Source organism: Pseudorasbora parva, chromosome 16, assembly GCF_024679245.1.
Source record: "Pseudorasbora parva isolate DD20220531a chromosome 16, ASM2467924v1, whole genome shotgun sequence".
Classification (NCBI taxonomy): domain Eukaryota; kingdom Metazoa; phylum Chordata; class Actinopteri; order Cypriniformes; family Gobionidae; genus Pseudorasbora; species Pseudorasbora parva.
Window position 1 is genome coordinate 32,369,531 of NC_090187.1, and position 22,830 is coordinate 32,392,360.

The 22,830-nt window shown below is 34.8% G+C and overlaps 1 protein-coding gene and 1 long non-coding RNA gene across 2 annotated transcripts; both read left to right on the top strand.

The window, feature by feature from the left end:
- Positions 1–92: 92 nt before the first annotated feature.
- On the top strand, positions 93–19,582 carry LOC137043849 (chitin synthase chs-1-like). Its single transcript, XM_067420323.1, has 19 exons — positions 93–229; positions 705–840; positions 953–1,141; positions 1,222–2,231; positions 3,637–3,726; positions 3,807–3,965; positions 4,052–4,226; positions 4,313–4,414; positions 4,504–4,645; positions 8,499–8,699; positions 8,782–9,066; positions 9,175–9,354; positions 17,357–17,744; positions 17,892–17,923; positions 18,041–18,105; positions 18,361–18,471; positions 18,556–18,773; positions 18,938–19,010; positions 19,105–19,582. The coding sequence occupies exons 1-19, from the start codon at positions 201–203 to the stop codon at positions 19,210–19,212; spliced, it is 3,693 nt and encodes a 1,230-aa protein (XP_067276424.1). The 5' UTR covers positions 93–200; the 3' UTR covers positions 19,213–19,582.
- LOC137043850 (uncharacterized) lies at positions 12,754–15,410 on the top strand. The gene is made up of 3 exons (XR_010898573.1): positions 12,754–12,999; positions 13,155–13,231; positions 13,517–15,410. It is a non-coding gene; the product is annotated as an uncharacterized lncRNA (long non-coding RNA).
- Positions 19,583–22,830: the final 3,248 nt, after the last annotated feature.

Genomic DNA, 22,830 nt, shown 5'->3' on the forward strand with positions numbered 1-22,830 from the left:
AAATATTTGAAAATCCCTTTGATCATCAAAGGGAGTGGTTAATTACACTGAACTTGGAAAGGTAGATGACTTCTGTGGAAAGATGAAGCATAGAAAAATTGTTGAATAATTGCGTAGTGCTCCCTCCCATCTGTTTATAAGGCTCTGGTCTGTTTTACAGATGGTTAATCAGAGGTTTTTGCAGCTTTGTAAACATCACCATGGAAAAGCAGCAGATACATGAATTCAGGTAATAATTTGTTTTTCATTTATCAAACTTATATTAAATCATTAAAATCTAGATTGCCACAAACATTACATTATGCAGGTAACTGCTTATTTCGCATTGTACTTATTTACATTTTTAATATTCCACTTTCTCCAAAATTAATTTATTTTTAAAGAACAATTATTTACCTATTCCTGGTAGCATTTTATAATATATTCATGTATGAGTGCATCAGTTTGTAAATATGAATATGTATAAAAGTTAATTCATATATATATATATGTGTGTGTGTGTGTGTGTGTGTGTGTGTGTGTGTGTGTGTGTGTGTGTGTGTGTGTATGTGTGTTTGTGTGTGTCATTAAATACCACTATTTAATTATCTTTGTACATCTTTTGTGAAAAAAATTGTGAATTTTTTGTTTTGTTTTCACAATTGTGAAAAAAAGTTTAATTAAATTTTCCATTAAGCTATTCTCTTTTTTTCCTTCCAAAACAGGCGATCTTGGGATGCGTGCAGAGAAGTGCCAATTATTCAAGATGAACAGACACCAAAGAAACGAGTGCAGTGTTTGAAATGGTTATCGTGTGCCATTGTTGGTGTACTCGTCTTTGTCCTTGCGCTGCTCAGTAAAGTGAGTTGCTTTATTAATCATTGGCTAATCATTTTGGGATTATAGGATAACATTTAACTTATCTATTGAATATTAAACAAAAGGTTAGACTGAATTTTTTTTTTCTTTACAGACATCATTTCTGCTTCTGATAACATTTGGGAACAATCAAACTCAGATTATATGTTCAGAAAAAAAGCCGACCGCTCTACTTGGCATTGGCTTCGTTGTGGTTGGGCCGAGTGTTCTCCTTCTGCTAAAAAGCATATGGAAGTTCATTTTCAAGAGTGCGGCCATGCCCTCTAAAAAAACTGTTTTTTGGGTAAGCAAACAGAGTTTTTGATGAACAGATGTAGGTGATTAACTGTAACATTTCTGACTTTCATTTGACCTTTGCTCTAGGTCCTGTCTGTTGAGTTCCTGGTAGCATTGGGAGCTGCAGTTCTAACAATAGTAGCCATGCCATACTTTGACATTGTCACTAATGTGATGATCCTAAACAGCGTGAGCATCCTGTCAGCAGTGTTCCAGGTCATCGCTGTTTGCCTCGCCAAAGAAAAGAAACGGATTATAATGCTCCCCATATGCTCCATTTTCTTAATCGTCCTGGGTTATGTCCTTTTTGCAGTCAGTTATCTGGCATTCGAAAGTTCCACTCAGATTAAAGTGTCAATTGGCCTTGCCATTGTGGGGACCATCTTGGTTTCTGTGAACTGGTGGGAAAACTACAGCACCCTCTTCTCCATCTCATTTCTAGAGGACATTTCCAAAGACATCGCTCAGTCCCGTAATGTGGTGTGCATCATCTCCAGTTTGATGAGAATCCTGATTACTTCAGCTGTGGTTGGAGCTTTTGTTCCTCTTTCAGGTCAGGACTGGAAATCGGTCAAACTTGTCTTCGAACCGACTGTTATTTTATTGGTGGTGATCCAGATTGCATCCTCTGCCCTGTGCCGTTGGTTTGTAGTTGTGGCTTGCAAGATGCACGCCCTGCACCGCAGCTTCGCCTTGCCCATGTGCCTTGCTTCGATTGCAGTTTTGGCAGTGTTTTTGTTTCCATTTGCAGTCACACTCACAAAGTCTGATCCCTCCACCTGTTTTGAGAACATTCAGGCAAAACCCAATGACACATTGTTGCTGTTGATGTTAACAGATGCTTTAAAAACTCTACTCGCCAGGGACATTTTGGTAACCAAGAGTACAACAGGACTGGCATGTTTGATCGGCTCTGCTCTGAGCTGGTGGTTGGGACTCATGTTCAGTACATTTTACATCTGGTATCTGAAGATCGATCGAATTGAAAGAACCCAAGATCTGTTTGTGAGACGCATGTATGAAGGAGCGTTTCTGGAACAGTCCATGTTGCTGAACACCCGTTTTGAAATCAGAAAGAGAATCAAGGAGAAACGGGGGTGAGTGTTTCAACTTGCTAAGTATGGCTGCATATATTGTTAAAGAAGGGGGGGGGGGGAGACACACACTCAGTTTCAGTCAATCTCAAATCAATCTTGAGTACCTATAGAGTAGTACTGCATCCGTCATATCTCCGAAAAGTCTTTAATTTTTATTATAGTTATAAAAGAAATTTAGGCTGTACCGAGTCTTTCCGGAAAAAAAAAAACGAGCGGCTGGAGGCGTATCGTGTGGGCGGAGCTAAAGAATGATGAGTGCACACAAAGCGGTGATGTCCTCAAGCGTGGAGAAGAAAACGCTACTCTAATAAACCATGGCTATCAATCAGATTCAACTATACATATTATGATCCAGAATCGGATCCGGAGGCTGAAATAAATTTAACAGAAGAAGCAGCAACAGCAGGACGTCCGTTCTGTGTACTGTATTTAGTGGCCTGTCAACATTTGTGTGTGTTTACTCGTGGTTTATGATGACATGATTCGGTTTATGGACTGTTGTATGACTGTTGTATGTGACTGTTGTTTTACATGTTGTATGACTTCTGTGGAAAGATGACAGTTTTGCACGTCAGACTAGTGTAATGTTATACATAGAACAACAATGGAGTAACCGTTAGCACTTTTGAATGAAGAAGTACGCTTTGTGAGAATGTCTCTTAGTTTTATGTTTGGGTGGTTTCACAATAAACAAACTGACACCTATATTGGTCAGCTAAACAAATGTATTTAAACACACACCATAGATCGCATGCTCCATTGATAAATTAACTGTAACTATCCATGATCGCGTTGTTTACTGATGTTTACTTACGCGACGATAGCCAACAACATAGACATTTGAAGCAGTTTTACTCACCGCCTGTTTCCAAAGCAGGACCGTGAACCTTTATCTCTGGGACCGCTCCGTCAAAAACACACTTCTTGTTGATTTCGTGAAGTCCTGTGACAGCAGTGACCGTGAAGATCCACTTTTGCGACACGACTGAAGCGTGAAGTTGTGACGCTTCCCGTCATTTGTGCGTTCAAATCGGTTCAAATGCAGCGCTGCCTCTTTGCCTACTTTGAGAAAGTATCATTCTCAAATGTTTCGTTTTAGACTGTAATCTCACATGTATCCCCTCTATAGTTTTAAATGTTTCAGCATCTTAAACTGTGACAGTATCCAAAGTTTTAATATCAATAGAATTTCAATAAGAACTCAAACACATCTCATCACATTCTTTCAAATCCAATTTATCTCAGCTATGCCATGCATAGTAATTGTATAGCCTTGTACTCTTACTGTATGTACAATTTATTAACTTGCTTCTAATTTTACATATGTGACAAAGTTAGTAATTAAATGATATCTGAGAGCAACCTTTAAAAATTTATTTAGGCTTTCTTAATATGTACTCCTCAGGGCAAAAGAAACCATCAGAGTGTTTCTGTGTGCAACGATGTGGCATGAGACCTACGATGAAATGATGAAGATAATCATCTCTATGTTCAGGTAAACATACACACTTTCTCAACTTGTAAAATTCAGTCTCAATTCAATTGTAATTGCAATACTATTTCTTTTACTACCAGGCTCGATAAATACAGGCCAAAGAATAACAAACCGAGCGATGTCGAGTTTGAATTCCATATTTATTTTGATGACGCTTTCATGGATGTTGATAATGGAAGGCAGCGCCATGCAAACGAATACGCTGAAATTCTTGTGGATGTAGTTAAAGAAGTTTACACGTAAGAATCCACCTTAATCTGATCTGTTCATGTGTTCTAAGAAATGAAATACAAAAAAACTAATCTACTAATACGTCATTCATTAGCATTTTCAGTGAGGAGGATCCATGTATATTCAAGCAGTCGCCACCACTACCAATGCAGAAGATCATAAACACACCCTATGGAGGTCGACTGGAATACATCCTCCCTAAAGGCAATATGATGATGGTTCACCTCAAAGACAAGACGCTTATCCGTCACAAAAAAAGATGGTCTCAGGTAAGAGTCATTAAAGATGCAGTTAAACACAGCACAGGTTCAGATGTTTTGCATTCAGAACCAGAACTAATCGTCTATGTTTGCAGATAATGTACTTGTATTACATTCTTGGCTGGAGACTTAACAGACAGTACTTTAAAAAGTTTGAGGAAGGAGAAGAACCTGATTCCCTTAAGGAAGAACTGAAGGTTAGAGTCTTAACTTTAAACTTCACGACTAATGTATCTACAGATAATACATTATCAGCTATACTCTGGATGTTTTTAATACTTCTTAGAAAGAAAGGGAGAACACGTATATCTTGGCCCTGGATGGGGATACTGATTTCCAGCCGTGTGCAGTCATGCTGTTAATTGACAGACTGAAACTCTACCCAGAGGTTGGGGCTGCCTGTGGCAGGATTCATCCAACAGGCACAGGTTAGATATATATAAAGTATAATGTCTGTTATCTGTTAGATAAAGTATTTATCTGTTATTAATTTCTTGGAATTTTTTTTTTGTTTCTAAATATCTAGAGTACATATGTACTTTTGGGTCAGTAAGATAAACAAACAAACAAACAAATAAAGAAATTAATACTTTCAGCAAGGGCACATTCATTTGGTCAATAGTGACAGTAAAGACATTTATAATGTTACAAAAGATTTCTATTTGAAATAAAAGCTGTTATTTTTAACCATTTATCAATGAATCCTGAAAATGTTTTTATCACGGTTATATTTAATAAACAGCACAACCGTTTTCAGCAATAATAATAATAATATGAAATGTTTCTTGAGCAGCAAATATAATGATTTCTAATGTGACTGAAGACTGGAGTAATGATGCTGAAAATTCAGCTTTGCAATCAGAGGAATTACAAAGTATATTAAAATAACAAATAAATAAAAAAAAACATTTATTTTAAATAGTAATATATTTTACATCTACCATAAAATTTAAGGAGTTCACTACTATATGGATTATATGAAGCCACAAAACTCTAATACACAATAGGCAGGCAGGTAGGCAGCAAACAAACTCCAAACAATAGCCAAAGGGAATATCCAGGTATAGAGGGAATGCATGGGACGTCATCGCCAGCTAGAGCGACTGTGAATACGCCCCGCTGAGTGGCAAAAAGACTGAGAGGCAGCATTGGTTTACAGCGCGAATGTAGCGAAAACACACAAAACCAGGCCCGGGGCCAGAAGGGGGGTAGGGGGAGGATTGTCCACGAACCCCATGGACATCGCTGTTTCGGGCTTGAGATGGACTTGATAATAGCATGTAATTTTCTCACTCAAACCACTGCCACCTGCTGCTGCTTCTGCTTTTAGAGTGAAAAGCTGCCCATAACTGCTTGTCTAGGATATGTAATCCTCTGTAAGAATTCGTAATAACGGCATATTATCAGCGAAAAGGAGCTACCAAAAGATCCAGTGTGTATCTGTATTTGCACTCGTCAAATGATTACATTTCACACATGTTTTCGCCTCAGTGAGCAGGGGCGTAGCACCAAATTTTGGGCCCTGGGTACAAACCATCTTGCTGGGCCCCCGTACCATGTATGTGTATGTATAGAAAACTGACTTCTAAGGCCCCCCCCCTGCCTCGGGCCCTGGTTACTCAGTACCCTTTAATCCCCCCAGTCCCACGCCCCTGTCAGTGAGTAATGTAGCCAATCACAGACATGTTTGTGGACTTCTACAATGGAATTGGCCAATCACAGGTGTTGAATTTGGAATTACTCACCGCTCGAGTGTTTATCCAGGCGCTGAGTTCAGTTAAACACGTGCGTCAATCATCTGTAAGTGCAGACATTGGGAAAATAAGAGATTCATTGTATACCAGCTTCACTGCGGAACTTTGTGAGATTGCGTTTATTGAATAAAAGGCAGCTTTTAGTGACAATAAAGTATATTACCACCATAAAGTATATTATCCTGCGTGTTATGGCGGGAAAGTGACGTCACTGCATACCCTCTATTAGACAAGAAGGTCAAAACAATAGCAAAGAAAATAGCAATAGAAACCGGCACGTAAGGCAGAATAAACTGGCAATACGTCACAATGAGTTCAGTGAAGTACATGGCTCATAAAGCTGCAAACAGGAAGTGAGGCTATAGACAAGAAGTCACTAGAACTCTGGTGATGGCTCCCTCTGGTGGATGGATGGAAAGATAAAAATCTTTCTTGACCTCAAATATTTGACCGGTATTAAATGTTCCAGAATGGTTTTCAAAGTATGAGGCATAGGAAGTGTGAAGAATAGTTAACCAGATTAAACTATTAAAGTAACATTGCGTTATGACTTTTTGTGCCACATGACTATTCACTAATTTTTAAGTAATATATAATTGTGGTTATGGGTTTTGAATTAATTTTGAATTAGTTAAAGCCCCACTTGGCTACTTTTGCTCTTGGGGTCCCCCTACAGTTTGGAAAAAATAATGTCCTCAACTACTGTTGTAAGAGCTGTCATCCTACAACAGGGGATGCCATCGCGCGTGCATTTGTTGACATGACAACCCTGATAGCCCTGAACTAGTGATGCGCGGGTCGTCTCATAATCTATTTAATGGTCGCGGGTGCGTGGCGGGTTGTAAAAATATATATAGTGGTGCGGTGCGGGCCAAATAACTTCATAAAAGCGTCCCGCGGGTCGGTGCAGCACTAACAGTTCCCCTGAACACTGCAAGAGGAGTTCTTCTGGCGTCGCGTGTGAAATGTCTTCATCCCAGGTAACGTTACAGTCAGTGGCATATGTTTCAGCATGTCATATGAATATAATTTCATGGGTTTTATTTTTTTCAAACGCCAAATAATCACGATGCTCACGTTTACAAGCCAGCGTCATTATAGTAGTCTATTGGTTAGCGTTTTCCAGAATCTATATGATACTTCAGTTCAATGTTTGAGTGGTAGCTCACCGTAACAAGCAGGACAGCATCGGTCGGGCACGCCTCCTTCAGCTCACGCCGACGAGCAAACGCTGGTCACATGTTGATTCTCGTCCTGCCTTTAATCACATCACTTTTTCGTTGCCTCTTATTACTTTCCTCCAACTAAACCTTTTCTTTCTTATTTGTCTCTGCTGCTTCGGACATGACTATATTATCCGACGAACAAAGTTGGGCTCGCACGTCCGAATGTAAGGAAGTGTGTGTGTTGGTGGAAGTGACGTATATGCCGTAAAGCAGTCGAATTTTGTAGTTCTTTTTTTCTTTTTTCTTTTTTTCTCGGGTTACTACCCGAAACCCGAAGTTTAAAAGTACGATTAAAAACGATACAGACCCCATCAGGCTATGGCAGACGTGTCATTCAACCTATTGTAAGACGATTTATCATCACAAGAGTCTTAAAAAATATATTATGAAGGTTGAAAAGTTACCTAGTGCTGCTTTAAGTCATGTGCCTCAACAATTAAAGTCATAAAATAATGATACCTTAGTAAATCATTGGCTAATCATTAACTAAAGCAGACAACTGGAAGTTGAAATGCATGGCTTTGACCCATTGTGGTAATTAACACGTTCATTTACATTTGTGTAACGAACTGCTCTGAGACAGAAAGGTTGGAGATCCAAACGCAGTATTTATTAAAGGGTAATCCAAAGTCGTAGTCCATAGAACAGGCAAAAAGTCATAACAGGAAATCAGTTCGAAAAGGCAAACAAAACAGAAGGAACAGGCAAAAGGGTAATCCACAGAGAAGGCAAGAAATCAAAGACCACGATACATGAAACCAGGGAACCGCTCAGAAATGCAGTTGTGACACTAAAAAAGATGTCGCACTGACCGGCTGACCAAGGTATATATAGGCAGAGGTAATGAGGTGACGAGACAGGTGTAAAGAGTGAGTGCTAATGAGTCCTAGGCAAAGGATTATGGGTAATGTAGTTTCTGATGGAGTGACAGTCCGGGGTGGAGTGCCCTCTAGTGGTGATCATGGGCACTCACACTGGTGAATTGTGACTATTTGTTACTTAATATAATGTTATTTGTAAATACAATACATATAATACATTATGACACATTTAACTAATAACAATTTAATGAGTCATACATTAACTCATGATTATCTGTGCATTAGTTAAGCATGAATTAATTCATATTAGTGCACCTGTATTGTAAAATGTTACCAGACAGGTACATTAAATATGGTACAATATTTAACCAAATTTGAGATCCACTCATCTATTCTAAATATAAATGCACTTGTGACTAGTACTAATTATGTATAAATTATAAAGGTGATAAACTGTCTAATAAGTTAACATGCTTTAAGGGCCCATGGTGTGGTATCAGAAGTTTGAATATGCGGTAGGCCACTGGCTGCAAAAGACTGCGGAGCACGTGTTCGGCTGCGTACTGTGCAGCCCTGGATGTTTCAGTCTTTTCAGAGGAGCCGCACTCATGGACGACAACGTCATGAAGAGGTATACAACTAAAGCAAGTGAAGCCAGCCACTACGTCCAGTATGATCAAGGTAATGTCTACATGAAGCTAACCACATGATATCAAATCAGTCTTGACTAAACTAATCCTCCCTCCTTTTGGTGTAATGTCAGGTGAGGACCGTTGGCTGTGTACTCTGCTGCTGCAGCAGGGCTGGAGGGTTGAGTATAATGCAGCATCTGATGCCTACACCAATGCACCGCAGGACTTTAGTGAGTTCTACAACCAGCGCAGACGCTGGGGACCTTCTACTATGGCCAACACCATCGATCTCTTGGGCTCAGGAGGACTGACCTCTCAGAGGAACAGCTCTATCTCAAAACTTTACATCTTGTACCAGATTATCAGCATGGCAGCTTCTATCTTGGGCCCTGCCACAATCTGTCTCATGATATCAGGTAGTTATGCATGGTTTTGCATAGAAAAATTGTCAATCATTTATGCACATTATATTCATTATGATGTTTTAGCAGTAGTGCTTTTAAAGTCCTTTCTTTATCTTGCAGGAAGCTTTGTGTTCATTTTGCAAATGAATGAAAATATAGCTCTTGCTCTGGCCATAGTGCCCCCTGCTGTCTATCTCATCTTATGCTTCAAACTGAAATCTGACATGCAGATTAAAATTGCAGCATTCATGAGTGTGCTCTACGCATTTCTCATGGCAGGAACAGTTCTCTGTATCATAGGTAATGACTGTGCCTTTTTTCACGTGTAAAACATGATTTAGAACTTTTTTTAAAAATGTTTTGATCTTAAATAAACCATTCTATTCAGTTTTTACATACACTACCATTCAAAAGGTCAGTACGATTTTTCTTTTGCTGAATAAATGCATAGATTCATATAGCAAATATGCATTCAATTAATAAAAATTGTCAGGAAATAATTTTACATTGTTACAAAATCCATCACAAGAATAAATTACATTTTAACATATATTAAAATAGAACAGTCCTTTTAAATGATATTATATTTCATTATATAACATATTTTACTATTTCTGATCAAATAAATGTAGCCTTGGTCAGCATAAGATTAGACCCTGAACCTTTTTAAACCATTAGACCCTGAACCTTTGAATGGCAGTCTATGTTTAGTCCATCAATATTTTTAGACTGCACAATTTCAATATTGCACATATCTACTTAAAGATAGAGGTACTATTGTTATGGGGTTAACAGCTTATGACTTAAGACCAGTGGTGAAAAATGAGTCAGGAGTGCAATTAATTAAAGAAAAATGTACTGAAGAATAGTTTGCAGTTTCAACAGCAGAAGCCATCTTCAGGTCTCACAAGGAGTTCGTAGGCCGCTCTCCCTCTTTCACGTCTCGTCGCCCCGCCCTATCGTACGTACAATTGTCCCAACAGTTATACTGTTTTCAAGGTCTATCCACGACATTACTGCAATGTGGATGATTCTGACGGGCTCAGAGACAATGAACAGTCATAGTAAATTTCCACACATTGTCAGTTAATCTGATGCACATCTCCATAGGCGTGTCACATTTTAACACTTTTCCCCCAGCATTAGGCCCGTAGTGACCTTCCAGGTCTGGAGCAGGCGCCAGCTTGCCCAGAACAACAAGTCCACCCATCTCTTTGAATGTCCATTGTACACCACCTCAACACTGATTTGTAATGCAGAATACTGTGCACATACAGAGATACACAGTCTCTCCATGGTCGGAGCTGATTAAGCTCCAGTTGTAACTACAATGTTTCCCAAAACACTGATGGCTAATTCCTCTGATGGCTAATTTCAGCAGGATAATGCACCATGTCACAAAGCGCGAATCAAAGCACCTATATATCTATATATCTATATATATTGAAGCAGCAGTTAATTTCAGAACACCCCTTTCACTAACTACCCTTGTGAAAAAGAAGTGTGCTTAATTGTATTGAAAGTGTATTTTTTGTGCACTATATATATTTAAAGTATATTTTTTAAAAACTGCACTTGTAGATAATATGATATAATTAAAATTAAGTGCCACTTAAGTGTACTTAAAGAGAATACACTTTAATGACAATATTTCTAAACACACTTAAGTACACTTTTTTAAAATTCACTTTGTAATAATATCTAATTAATTTGTATTTTTAAAAAGTACACTTTCATGACAATATTTATAAACACACTTTAGTACACTTATAATAAGTGTACTTTGTAATAATATCTAATTAATTTGTATTTTTAAAAAGTACACTTTCATGACAATATTTATAAACACACTTTAGTACACTTATAATAAGTGTACTTTGTAATAATATATAATTAATTTGTATTTTTAAAAAGTACACTTTCATGACAATATTTATAAACACACTTTAGTACACTTATAATAAGTGTACTTTGTAATAATATATAATTAATTTGTACTTTAAAAAAGTACACTTTCATGACAATATTTATAAACACACTTTAGTACACTTATAATAAGTGTACTTTGTAATAATATATAATTAATTTGTACTTTAATAAAGTACACTTTCATGACAATATTTATAAACACACTTTAGTACACTTATAATAAGTGCACTTTGTAATAATATATAATTAATTTGTACTTTAAAAAAGTACACTTTCACGACAATATTTATAAACCCACTTTAGTACACTTATAATAAGTGCGCTTTGTAATAATATCTAGTTAATTTTCACTTAAAGAAAGTACACTTGTATGACAATATTTATAAACACACTTAAGTGCGCTTTTTAAAAATGCACCTTGTAATAATGTCTACACCTAAACTTACTTAAACCATTTTAATTATGAGTTTGTTTCATAAAGTACACTTATTTTACTAATGACAAAGCACATGGAAAATAAATGCTTTTTTTTTTAAAAATTAGTTGTCCAAATTTACATTGGATTATGTATTTTTCTTCAAAATTTCACTCGCTTACGCTCCAGTAAAACATACTGTTGAAATGTTATAACTAGCTCATATGAACTCAACTACAAGTGTCAGTTTTCTACATAATTTGACATTGTCAATCTTTATGAGAGGAGTTGTCTAATGTACTGTAGGCTACTTTACATCTGTGTACAGAATAACCTACTTTAAATATTATGTTGTTGTATGGCGATTAAACACACATTTAATTGCATTAATTGCAAGAAAAAGTTGAACAAATCTAAACCAAATTAATTTGCATTAAAATTCGGTTAAAATAGGCTACATTTAATTTTAATCAGACTCTAAACATGATTGACTTTTAGTTAGGTGAATGAGTCAAGTTCTCTGAAATACAGTCCAACTACACAGTGTGTTAGAACAACCTGAACAGAAATGGATAATTAATAAGTGATTTATAATCAACATTTAATGCACGAAATATCTTATTTTATATTTATACTTAATATTTCAATGCGCATGCGCTAAAAATACTACGTCATGATTTTGAAAAATGCGCGGTCTGCCATGATTGCGTCATCGCGATGCGTGAGGAAAATGAAGCTGAAGAGAACAGACAACAGAGGAGCGAGCCGTTTGGATCATTACAGATGAGACGTTATATGCTACAAATAACGAGTCAAGTAAGTATATCTTGATATAAGCTCTCTTGATTTTACATTTTCACCGTAACATGGTAGCTCTCTATTACGGTGTAGTTATTTAGTTTAATCGCAGATAGGATAGACGCACTATGGACTCGGGAGGTGAATTAACGTTAATCATGTTTCCTATGTATTTATTGTATTATTCATATTCATGTAACTTGTTATCTAAGATTGCATTATAATAATTTCTTAAATCGGAATGTGATCGCCGGTGTGGGCATGTTCAATGAATCTGCCTGCTGTATACAATATTTTAATCGAACTCCTACTTTTTAAATGGACAGAAGACATTTAACGTTATATACATGTATTCCATATATTAACTTATAACAACCAGTAATGAAATAATGATTTTAATATGTTCTTTTCTTTTTGCATTTGGAGAGTAAGATGTTAAAGTGTTTTTAATATTTTGTGCTTATATTATTTTATTTTGTAGGATCAATACAGATGTGTTATTGTAGATCCAGTGCAAGCTGTGTGGAATCACAGAGCCATCTTGATGAGGTCAAGTTAATGTTAATTATGAATTTATGCCCAGCCATGACACTGATCACACAAGCTAAAACATTGCTATCAAGTCTTTAGCTTTTAAATGCTTTGCATCTTGTCCATTTGTAAGTAATACATTCCCACTTGTGCATTTACAGATCCCCTAATCATTATATATTTTACAGGCCACACACCCAAAGGAATGGAGCCGCAGCATTGCTGTGCCAGGCGTGGTAAATACAGGAACATCCTTCATGGAGATGGGCGAGGTAAGCTGAAACTTGCAAGGCAAGATGAGGAAAAATGCAAGAATACTTTTCTCAATTTACATTGGTCTTGGGTTATTTATCTATATTTAAGTTATGTTTAATTCCCTGTAAAGAAGGAATAAAAACCATTATTAAAATGTTCTCTATTTTTAAAGTCCAGTGTCAGTGAAGATGATGTGCTCAGTGGGATACGTGAAGGAACCTCTCCAATCATTCTACCCTGACGACTGAGGTAATTCATCACATAGGGGATGCAGTTGTGGTCAAAAGCTTACACACACCATGCAGAATAAACTGCTTCATCAGGGCAGTACTAGATAAAAAAGAGACAACATGCTCATTTTTATGATCCCTCTTATGGCTATTTCTTTTTTTTCTTCTTTTTTTCATACAGATACTGCTGTGTGAATATAAACTGTACATCTATCGTTTTAATTTAATTGAGCCAATTATAATAATGGATAGATCTGTTTTATAAACAAGTTTTTTCTTTGCGTTTTCTTTTTCTTTCCTCAAGGTATATCTTTTTTTGCTTTCCTGCCTCTTTGGAACATGTCCATTCACATCTACTGTGGAGAGATGGTGCACCAGTTTCCTACTGATGGAGAGCTTCTCGGACATTGACATAAACAGCACTTTCCAAACAACTTGAAAATAGTTGGTGACAAACAATTTTGTGTGCCTTTGGAGTTCTTCAGGGTTTTTTTTCTTTTTTTTTTTTCTTTTTTTTCATTCACTGTAATGCTGGAATAAGATTTTAGAATAAACCTTTTGGTCCTAATTTTGGTGCTAGTAAAGGTTTAAGAGCTTATAAGTTCAGTAACAATAAGATCTAATTTGTTAACGTTATTTAATGTATTGACCAACATGATCTAACAGTGATTTCTTTTTATTTATTTATTTTATTTAATTTTTTACAGTGTTTATTAATAGTTGTTGACCTTGCTTAATAAGCTAGTTAATTAAATTTATAGTCATTGTTCATGCAAGTTAACAATGCATTAAATAATTAACATATACACCTTTTGATTTTAAGATTGCATTAATAATAGGGCTGTAACAGTACACAAAGCTGACAGTTCGGGGAGAGAACACTAAATATAAAAATGCTTTTTTTTATTTATTGGTTTACTGAACAAATTGTAATTGTCCTAAACTAAAGGTTTCTTAAAGAATTAAAAATATAATATAAAAAATATCTCTACTAATTATTATTATTATTACCTTTATTTAACCAGGAGAAAAACTCACTGAGATTAAAATATCCTGTCCTGGCCAAGATAGCCAGCTGTGTTTGCATGTACAGTTATACATAAAAAGTCACATAAAAAACATAAAACATACAACCAGTCAAAAACAATTTCACACCATTAATTTACTCTCAAAATGATGTAGTAAACTTTTAAAATGACTAAATGTCACCAGATCTTTTAGCTTCAACTCAGTCTGGAGGAAATTCCGATCTGAGGCTGCGACATATTTGAAGGACGTTTTACCAAGCTTAACTCTAACAAAGGGCACACAAAGATTATAATTTGATTCAGAATGTAATATATAATTGCCTTGTTGTTTCTGTTTAATCAAACGACAAAGAATGCTGTATAGTGTAGACTATATAGGGAGGCCTTACTTGCACTCGCATTGTATGCAAACGTGTAAACTTCTCATAAGACCGTTTTTACATTAACTTATAAATCTAATTATAGGTTAGATTTTTTTTCAGGTTTTCAGGTTAAGTAGAATATGATGAATATATAGGCTAATATAATGCATACATTTAGTGAAAGAGTTCATCTCTCTCGTGTTTTATCGACGTCTTTCTGCTGTTGAAACACTGAACGATTACACGATGTGATATATTTTAGTAAGTTGTAATGTATCCTTAACATACCTTCTGATGTTAATTCATGTTTATTCTTTGACTATGACAAGGTGATCACATTCACTCGTGCCGCAGTGCTGCTTGAACTGATGTGTCTTTACAGTGATCTGTCATGTCACATTAAAGAGCATCAATATGGCATCACTTGAATTTAATGATAAAATTGACAGAATACATATGTTCTTATGAAAACTTGTATTGAAGTGTGTTCCACTCATTAAACAAGCCGTCTGTTAACTGTTAAAGATTGCATTCGTACCGCTCGGTACACACGTGCACTGTACCGGAAGTCCTTTACCGAACCGGTTCGGTATGAATACATGTGCCGTTACACCCCTAATTAGTAAATGTTAAAATTAACATTAACTAAGATAAATAAATGTTTATATTATTATTCATTCTAGGTTCATGTTAAATTAAGTAGTTAACTAATTAAACGTTACCCAAAGTTTTGAATCTTAGTGTTTTACATGAAACGATTATTTTCTTTCCATTTGTTTGTATTTATTCATCTGTTGTGTGAGGTACTTTTCTGTGACGGGTAGATTTAGGTACCTTTGAATGAGGGAGATCTATAATAATGCATATAATTACATATAATTGCATATAATCCTCATTGTCCTCCAGACTCTTTCTAAATGAATTTGTGTTTGTGTAAATAGTTTTTTGGGTTTTTCTTGGGCATCAAAAAAAAGTTTTTTTTGTATATTTGTTTTACAGATTGTTTTGTCAATAAATGTAGAGGATTTAAATTTGGATGTGTTTATTATACGAAATTGCAGCTGCATTATTTGAAAAATGTAATTATGAATGTATTTCATTATATTAGAGTGTACATGTAAATTACGTTAAGGTATATTTTAGTTCATATTAATTGCGTGTTTTTAAGACAGTAGAATGGATGTCAGTACATTGAGCAGTGCACTTTAATTACAATTTTAATACACTAGAAGTGATTATGAAAGTACATATAAAGTTGTATTTAAGTACCACTTAAGTTGTTCCAAAAAATCACTCTTAATTGCAACTTATTGTATTTTATTTCAACTTAATATGTGATAAATTTGAAATCAATTACATATAATGTGTGTTAAGTACACCGAAAACATTGCATTTAATTCACACTTAAGTGTATATTTAGCTGACATTAAAGTATGTTTTAGTTCACATTAATTGCTTGTCAGTACATTGAGCAGTGCATTTTAATTACAATTTTAATACACTAGAAGTGATTATGAAAGTACATATAAAGTTGTATTTAAGTACCACTTAAGTTGTTCCAAAAAATCACTCTTAATTGCAACTTATTGTATTTTATTTCAACTTAATATGTGATAAATTTGAAATCAATTACATATAATGTGTGTTAAGTACACCGAAAACATTGCATTTAATTCACACTTAAGTGTATATTTAGCTGACATTAAAGTATGTTTTAGTTCACATTAATTGCTTGTCAGTACATTGAGCAGTGCACTTTAATTACAATTTTAATACAAGAGAAGTGATTATGAAAGTGCATATAAAGTTGTATTTAAGTACCACTTAAGTTGTTCCAAAAAATCACTCTTAATTGCAACTTATTGTATTTTATTTCAACTTAATATGTGATAAATTTGAAATCAATTACATATAATGTGTGTTAAGTACACCGAAAACATTGCATTTAATTCACACTTAAGTGTATATTTAGCTGACATTAAAGTATGTTTTAGTTCACATTAATTTCTTGTCAGTACATTGAGCAGTGCACTTTAATTACAATTTTAATACACTACAAGTGATTATGAAAGTACATATAAAGTTGTATTTAAGTACCAATTAAGTTGTTCCAAAAAATCACTCTTAATTGCAACTTATTGTATTTTATTTCAACTTAATATGTGATAAATTTGAAATCAATTGCATATAATGTGTGTTAAGTACACCGAAAACATTGCATTTAATTCACACTTAAGTGTATATTTAGCTGACATTAAAGTATGTTTTAGTTCACATTAATTGCTTGTCAGTACATTGAGCAGTGCACTTTAATTACAATTTTAATACACTAGAAGTGATTATGAAAGTACATATAAAGTTGTATTTAAGTACCACTTAAGTTGTTCCAAAAAATCACTCTTAATTGCAACTTATTGTATTTTATTTCAACTTAATATGTGATAAATTTGAAATCAATTACATATAATGTGTGTTAAGTACACCGAAAACATTGCATTTAATTGCACAATTAAGTGTATTTAGTATAAGTATATTATCTGTGTAATAAGTACACTTTATAAAAGTACACTAAAGTGCACTTTTTTTTCACAAGGGTAGGCTTGGAATCATAGACTAAAAAGCTACAAAACTCTAATTTTGAAATCATGACGTCTCTAAATATTCATGTCAAGAGAGCAAACATTTAAAGTAGCTGAATGTCTTAATGGATGACAGATGCATCTCTATAATACTTTCTCTCCTCAATTCTCATAGGTGATTTAGTGAGGCAAAAAACTTTTCTGACCCCCAGTGGTCTGTTCCTCATCGGTATGGTGGTGCTGTACCTCATCACGGCAGCTTTACACCCTCAGGAGTTCTCACTGGTCATCTATGGATTGTTATACTTCCTCTGCATTCCCAGCGGGTATTTACTCTTAGCCATTTACTCTATAGTCAACATGAACAATGTCACGTGGGGCACACGTGAGACTGGCAGCCATGGTAAGACTACGGCAGTCGATACCATCAAGAAGAAGGTCATGAATGCCACATGCTGCAAATGTCCATGTTTGGAATCTGAAGAAGATTTGAGCAAAGAGATAATACCAGCAGAAACTATAACAAAAACTGAAAAGCCAGATATTGCTTTGGGAAACCAAAGGTAAAAAAATACCTGTGTAGAGTTTTTTTTTTTTTTTTTTTTTTTACTATTTTTATATAATTAATTACTTTAAGATTACAGTGGATGTTTTTAATACTATTACTACTACTATTACTACTAATAATACTGTATTTTCCTTCAATGTAGGACACAAGAGTTCACACTCAGTCCTCATCAAAGTAAGTATGACATCCATACTTAATATCTTAAAAAGCTCTTGACTTGTTGAATTAGACTACCATTAAAACAGTTTAATTTTTGATATTTCTACTGATGTTTCTAATTAATTCCAAAAGCTTGGATTGAACATCTACAAGTGAAATCATACGACTTTCCCTTGTATGAATCTGCACTTCCAATGGTAAGACAAATTGGAAGATAATATATTATAATATTTATTTATGTATTTATTTTTGTAACAACAACAACGACAACAAATAATATTCTACCATAATATATGGCTACATTTGAATGGCTTTCAATGGAGAGAATACTTTTTGCATATTTTTTGTTTTGTTTTTTTGTCCATGCTAACTGGTCCAACTATGTGCCCTTGGTTGTTGCTGATATGTCAGTTACATATACATAATTAAATGTACTGTTTCACCACATGCAGGATGAAATCGATTTCTGGACAGAATTGCAAAAAAAATATCTAGAACCTCTTAAAGAGAATAAAGAACAACAGGAAAAAATTGCTAATGATCTGAGAGAACTTCGAAATAAGGTAAGCCTTGTCAATATGATCTGTATATTCTCTGGAACAGTAAAGTTTAGTCTCCATGCTGTTTTTCTTTTCTTTTTCATACAGGTTACATTTGCCTTTTTCTTCTGCAATGCACTTTGGCTAGTGGCGACTTTCTTCCTTGAGGCAATTGGTGACTCAATCTCCATAAAGATCCCAAAAATCTATCCTAATGGGACTCGATCCCCAACAGAAGTGTTTTCCCTTGATCCAATTGCACTGATGTTTCTACTGAGCTTTGCATTATTGCTGTTTGTGCAATTTATTGCAATGCTATACCACAGGTAATTAAACATGCACACAAGAATCAAATCACTATCACTGTGGGCGATTCCGTTTTATATGCTTAAAATTGTCAGATTGGAGACCATACAATATATCATAAATGTAAAACCAGTCTAAAGTCTGAAGATAAATCATTCAGTTGTATTATGTTCTTTTGTTTCAGAATCTACACATTAATCCATTTTGTGGCGTATGCCGATACAGAAATTAAAGCTCTTAGAAAGCAGTCGCAACAGGTGAGCCAATGGATCACACACAAAATAACCAAAATAATGATTTGTTGTTGATGATGATGTTTTATTTTTATGAACAATATCCATGTTTTAATAGGTTGCACAGATCCAGGACTCAAACCACCAGTGTGAGATATATGAGGCAGACACAAACTTATTTTTTCAAAACACCTCTATTTTGAGAAGGGCTGTGACTACAGTATAAGGATGTTGTCCTATAGATACGAAATAGCACTAATAAAATATTCTGAATTATTCATTTAATGTGAACCTAAATGTCTTGTCGAAGAGTAAGCAAGATGTCAATTCATGATTTTGAATTACATGATATGCCAATTAATGATCAGATTACTCACAATCAATCACCTATATCAGACAGTATTTGCTAAGAAAAGCCCCCAATCAAAGATGTTACATTATTTTTTGCAGAATAGAGCTTTGGATATTATGAACATTACACGAATTGGCCTTCAAAAGCAATTATGTTACATGTTAAACATAATATTTTAAATGATTTCTTTGTACATATCTACTGTAGAGTGTATTTAAATATATAAAAATGATTTATTCTCTCATTGTGACTCTGGATGTTATTGACTAGAAGTTCAGTTTGTTTGAATACTTGTATACTTGCCCAGAGGAAAAACTATTTGCTCATTGGTTGCTTTTTCTAAGCTCATGTGACATAGTTGTGATTCTCCTATGTTACTTGATTAAGTGTCAGCTCTTTATCAGATGTTTCTCCCAAAATTCCTTAGGAGAAACAAATATAGACACAAATGAGAGATGTCTAAAGCCGGGTGCACACTGTGCGATTTTGGCCACGATTTGGCAGTCTAGACAAATTTAGCAAATCCTAAAAGATTCTTGTGATCCTAGGCTAAAATCTGACATCTTTATTTGTTAGTTTGACATGTTCACCGGCAGCCGATTAATGAGCGCTGCGATCAAATTTGACCTCAGACGAAATTCTGGCAGTGTCAGAAGATTTGGCACACAATGCTGCAGTGTATCTTCTCCTACGACGACAGTCAAATATCTCCGGGTTTTAATTCAAACTATGACCAAAACGAGTGCTAGAGATTTTGGTAACACTTTAGAATACTGTTTCTTACTTAATGCATAACTAATAAAGAGTTACTGCAGTACCCATACGGAAATGTAATATATGTACATATATGTCCCTATATCCGGGTAGTGATGTCATATATGTTTCATATAAGGCAATACATTATTAGCGCATATATACATTCTCACGATATATGAAGATATAGGTTTATACCATGTATGAAATACCCATAGAATAATTATTATATATAAATATATTAAAATTATTTATATGATGATTTTTTATATGGTACTGTATGTTAATGCCATATATGTAAACAATATATGTCCAATTTATATATGTAAGTTTATTTAAACATAATATATGCAAACATTCAGTATGCTTGTATTGGATTTTAATGGATTTATATAGTGGTGTTTGAATCCTGGCATTTCATAATTTGGTTTTGGTTCAGGCTTCGGACATTAAAAGCTCCATGTGTGTTTTCCTCCCCGTTGTAAGTGTACAGTTTGAGCATTCGCTTGGTTTCGTGTGAGCATCTAGTTTTGCTTGGGCAGTATACACTCTTTTGTCCATGTGTTTAGGGTTGTTTGTTTAGCATGCGGCTTGTGCTCATCATAGCCATTGCGTGTACTTTCATGTTTTGTTCTGTGTAGCATGTAACGGTTACTCTGGTACATGGGTGACATTTTTCATCCTGTCCTCTAGAGGGCAACAGAGGGAGGAAGTGGTTTTAAGGTTACGAGTAGCATAGAGGAGAGGCATGGCAATGGAGAATGGGTGAAAATGCCTGGAATCACATTGTGTTTGAGAGTTAAGTGAATTGTACATTCTAATGCTTTACAATCTTGTTCAAATGCACATATTTATGTACCCATAAAAATGTTAATTCATAGTGTTTGGAAGTTTGCAGAGAAGCTTGCAGAGGACTCTGTTATGGGGCTTGAGTGCACTGATACCTACTTCTGACCTGTGTTGGATTGTGCCAGTGCCTAATCTAGGATTTAGGATTGTATATCTTCATTGCCTGCTGGGACTTCTACAACACTCAAGAGACTTGCATTGCAGACTGTATATCCTTTTCCCTCTAGGGCATTTTGAATTGTTTGGTACTGTTTTTTGTTTGTGTATCACTAGTATTTTGGGTTTAGAATTGATCTACTGTTTGTTTGTTTACTTATAGTGTTGAGCTTTGATATTTACAATACTGTTTTGGATTTCCATCCATGTGCTAATTGTTACTATGTTATCTCATTCAGTGGTTAAATAGATACAATTTATTTTCACTCCCTCATTGAGAATCTTACAGTTAGTTTGAACACAAACTATTGGCAAAAGTGAATTCCCGTTTTTTTGAGTATTTCTTATTGTATAAAAAACTAAGGCGAGCCAGTTACAAGCATGAAGGGGTTTGATTGTTTCGATTGTTTATTTTTGAAGTCTAATAAAAAGCCCATTAACCTCTGCACCCTTGAGTCCTTCATCTCTTGCCTCACCTGACAATAAGTAACATTATAAATATTTTATATTTTAAATGTCATTTGTTTTATACATAGTATAGATTTTAAGACTCTACAGCATTTGACAGTGATAATGATTTGTCACATATATAATTTAAACATATATAATATGTGGACTAAAGATATATGTCAATATATGGAATTTCTGATGCTGTGCATATATGTGCATTTATGTTTTTACTCTATATGAGCATATTAGGATATTTCATATATAAGACCTATATGTCAAAATATGTTTTATACATACATTAACATATATAATATATGGGATACATATATATGTCAATATATGGAATTGTTCCAATTTCTAATATGTTTCATATATGTTTTTACTTTATATATCACATATATCGCATATATTGATATTTCATATATAGACATATATTACATTTCCGTATGGGTACTAATGAATAATTCTTCATTAACACTAAAGCCACTAATATTAACTACTAAGGAATGCGTGTTAACTAATCAATATGTAATAGCATTTTTTTAATTGTGTTAAGTATCAATTAGTTAATCAGTAACTATTCAATTCAGTCATGCCTCCTTAAGAACTACTATTAAGTAACTACTAATTCAGCTTCACGAGGAATAACTATTAAATAACTACTAATTAACAGTGATGCACAGTATCAGATCGAGGCCCTTTTTTTCTTCTTTAGTACTAATGTTGTTAGATAAATGTACTGCTGTTATGTGTACTATATGTAAATATTCATTTACATTCACTCGCAAATGTGCCGATTAATGTTTCTGTCTGTGTGTGTCCCCACGCTATAATGTTGCAGTTCTTGCAGCATTAAATCCAAGAGAGAATTCTAGTGAAAGAGTACACAGAGATTCATGAGTGCACATGCAGGTCAAAATGTGAGCACACACACGCAATTTCTGTGAGTCCAGTTTTGTGCGAGAGAATGGATTGAGATTACGCTTGTAAGCAGAGAGATTCGTTGCTTGTAAACTTGATGTGCTCTCGCGGTACAATATTAATGCTACATTAATGATGATGTTGATGATTTTTTTATTTTTATGTAAGTATTGTCTGCAACCAGAAGTTGAGGCCGGAACCCCATCCCCAATCTAAGTGCCTTGCCAACATGGCTCGGGCATTTTATGTTTATGTGATACCAAATGATTTCTGTATTTAAGGCAATGACTGAGGGGAAAATGAGAATACAGGGAACCTATGAGTCATTAACAAAGAATTGCCAAATAGTTCTCAAGCTCAAGT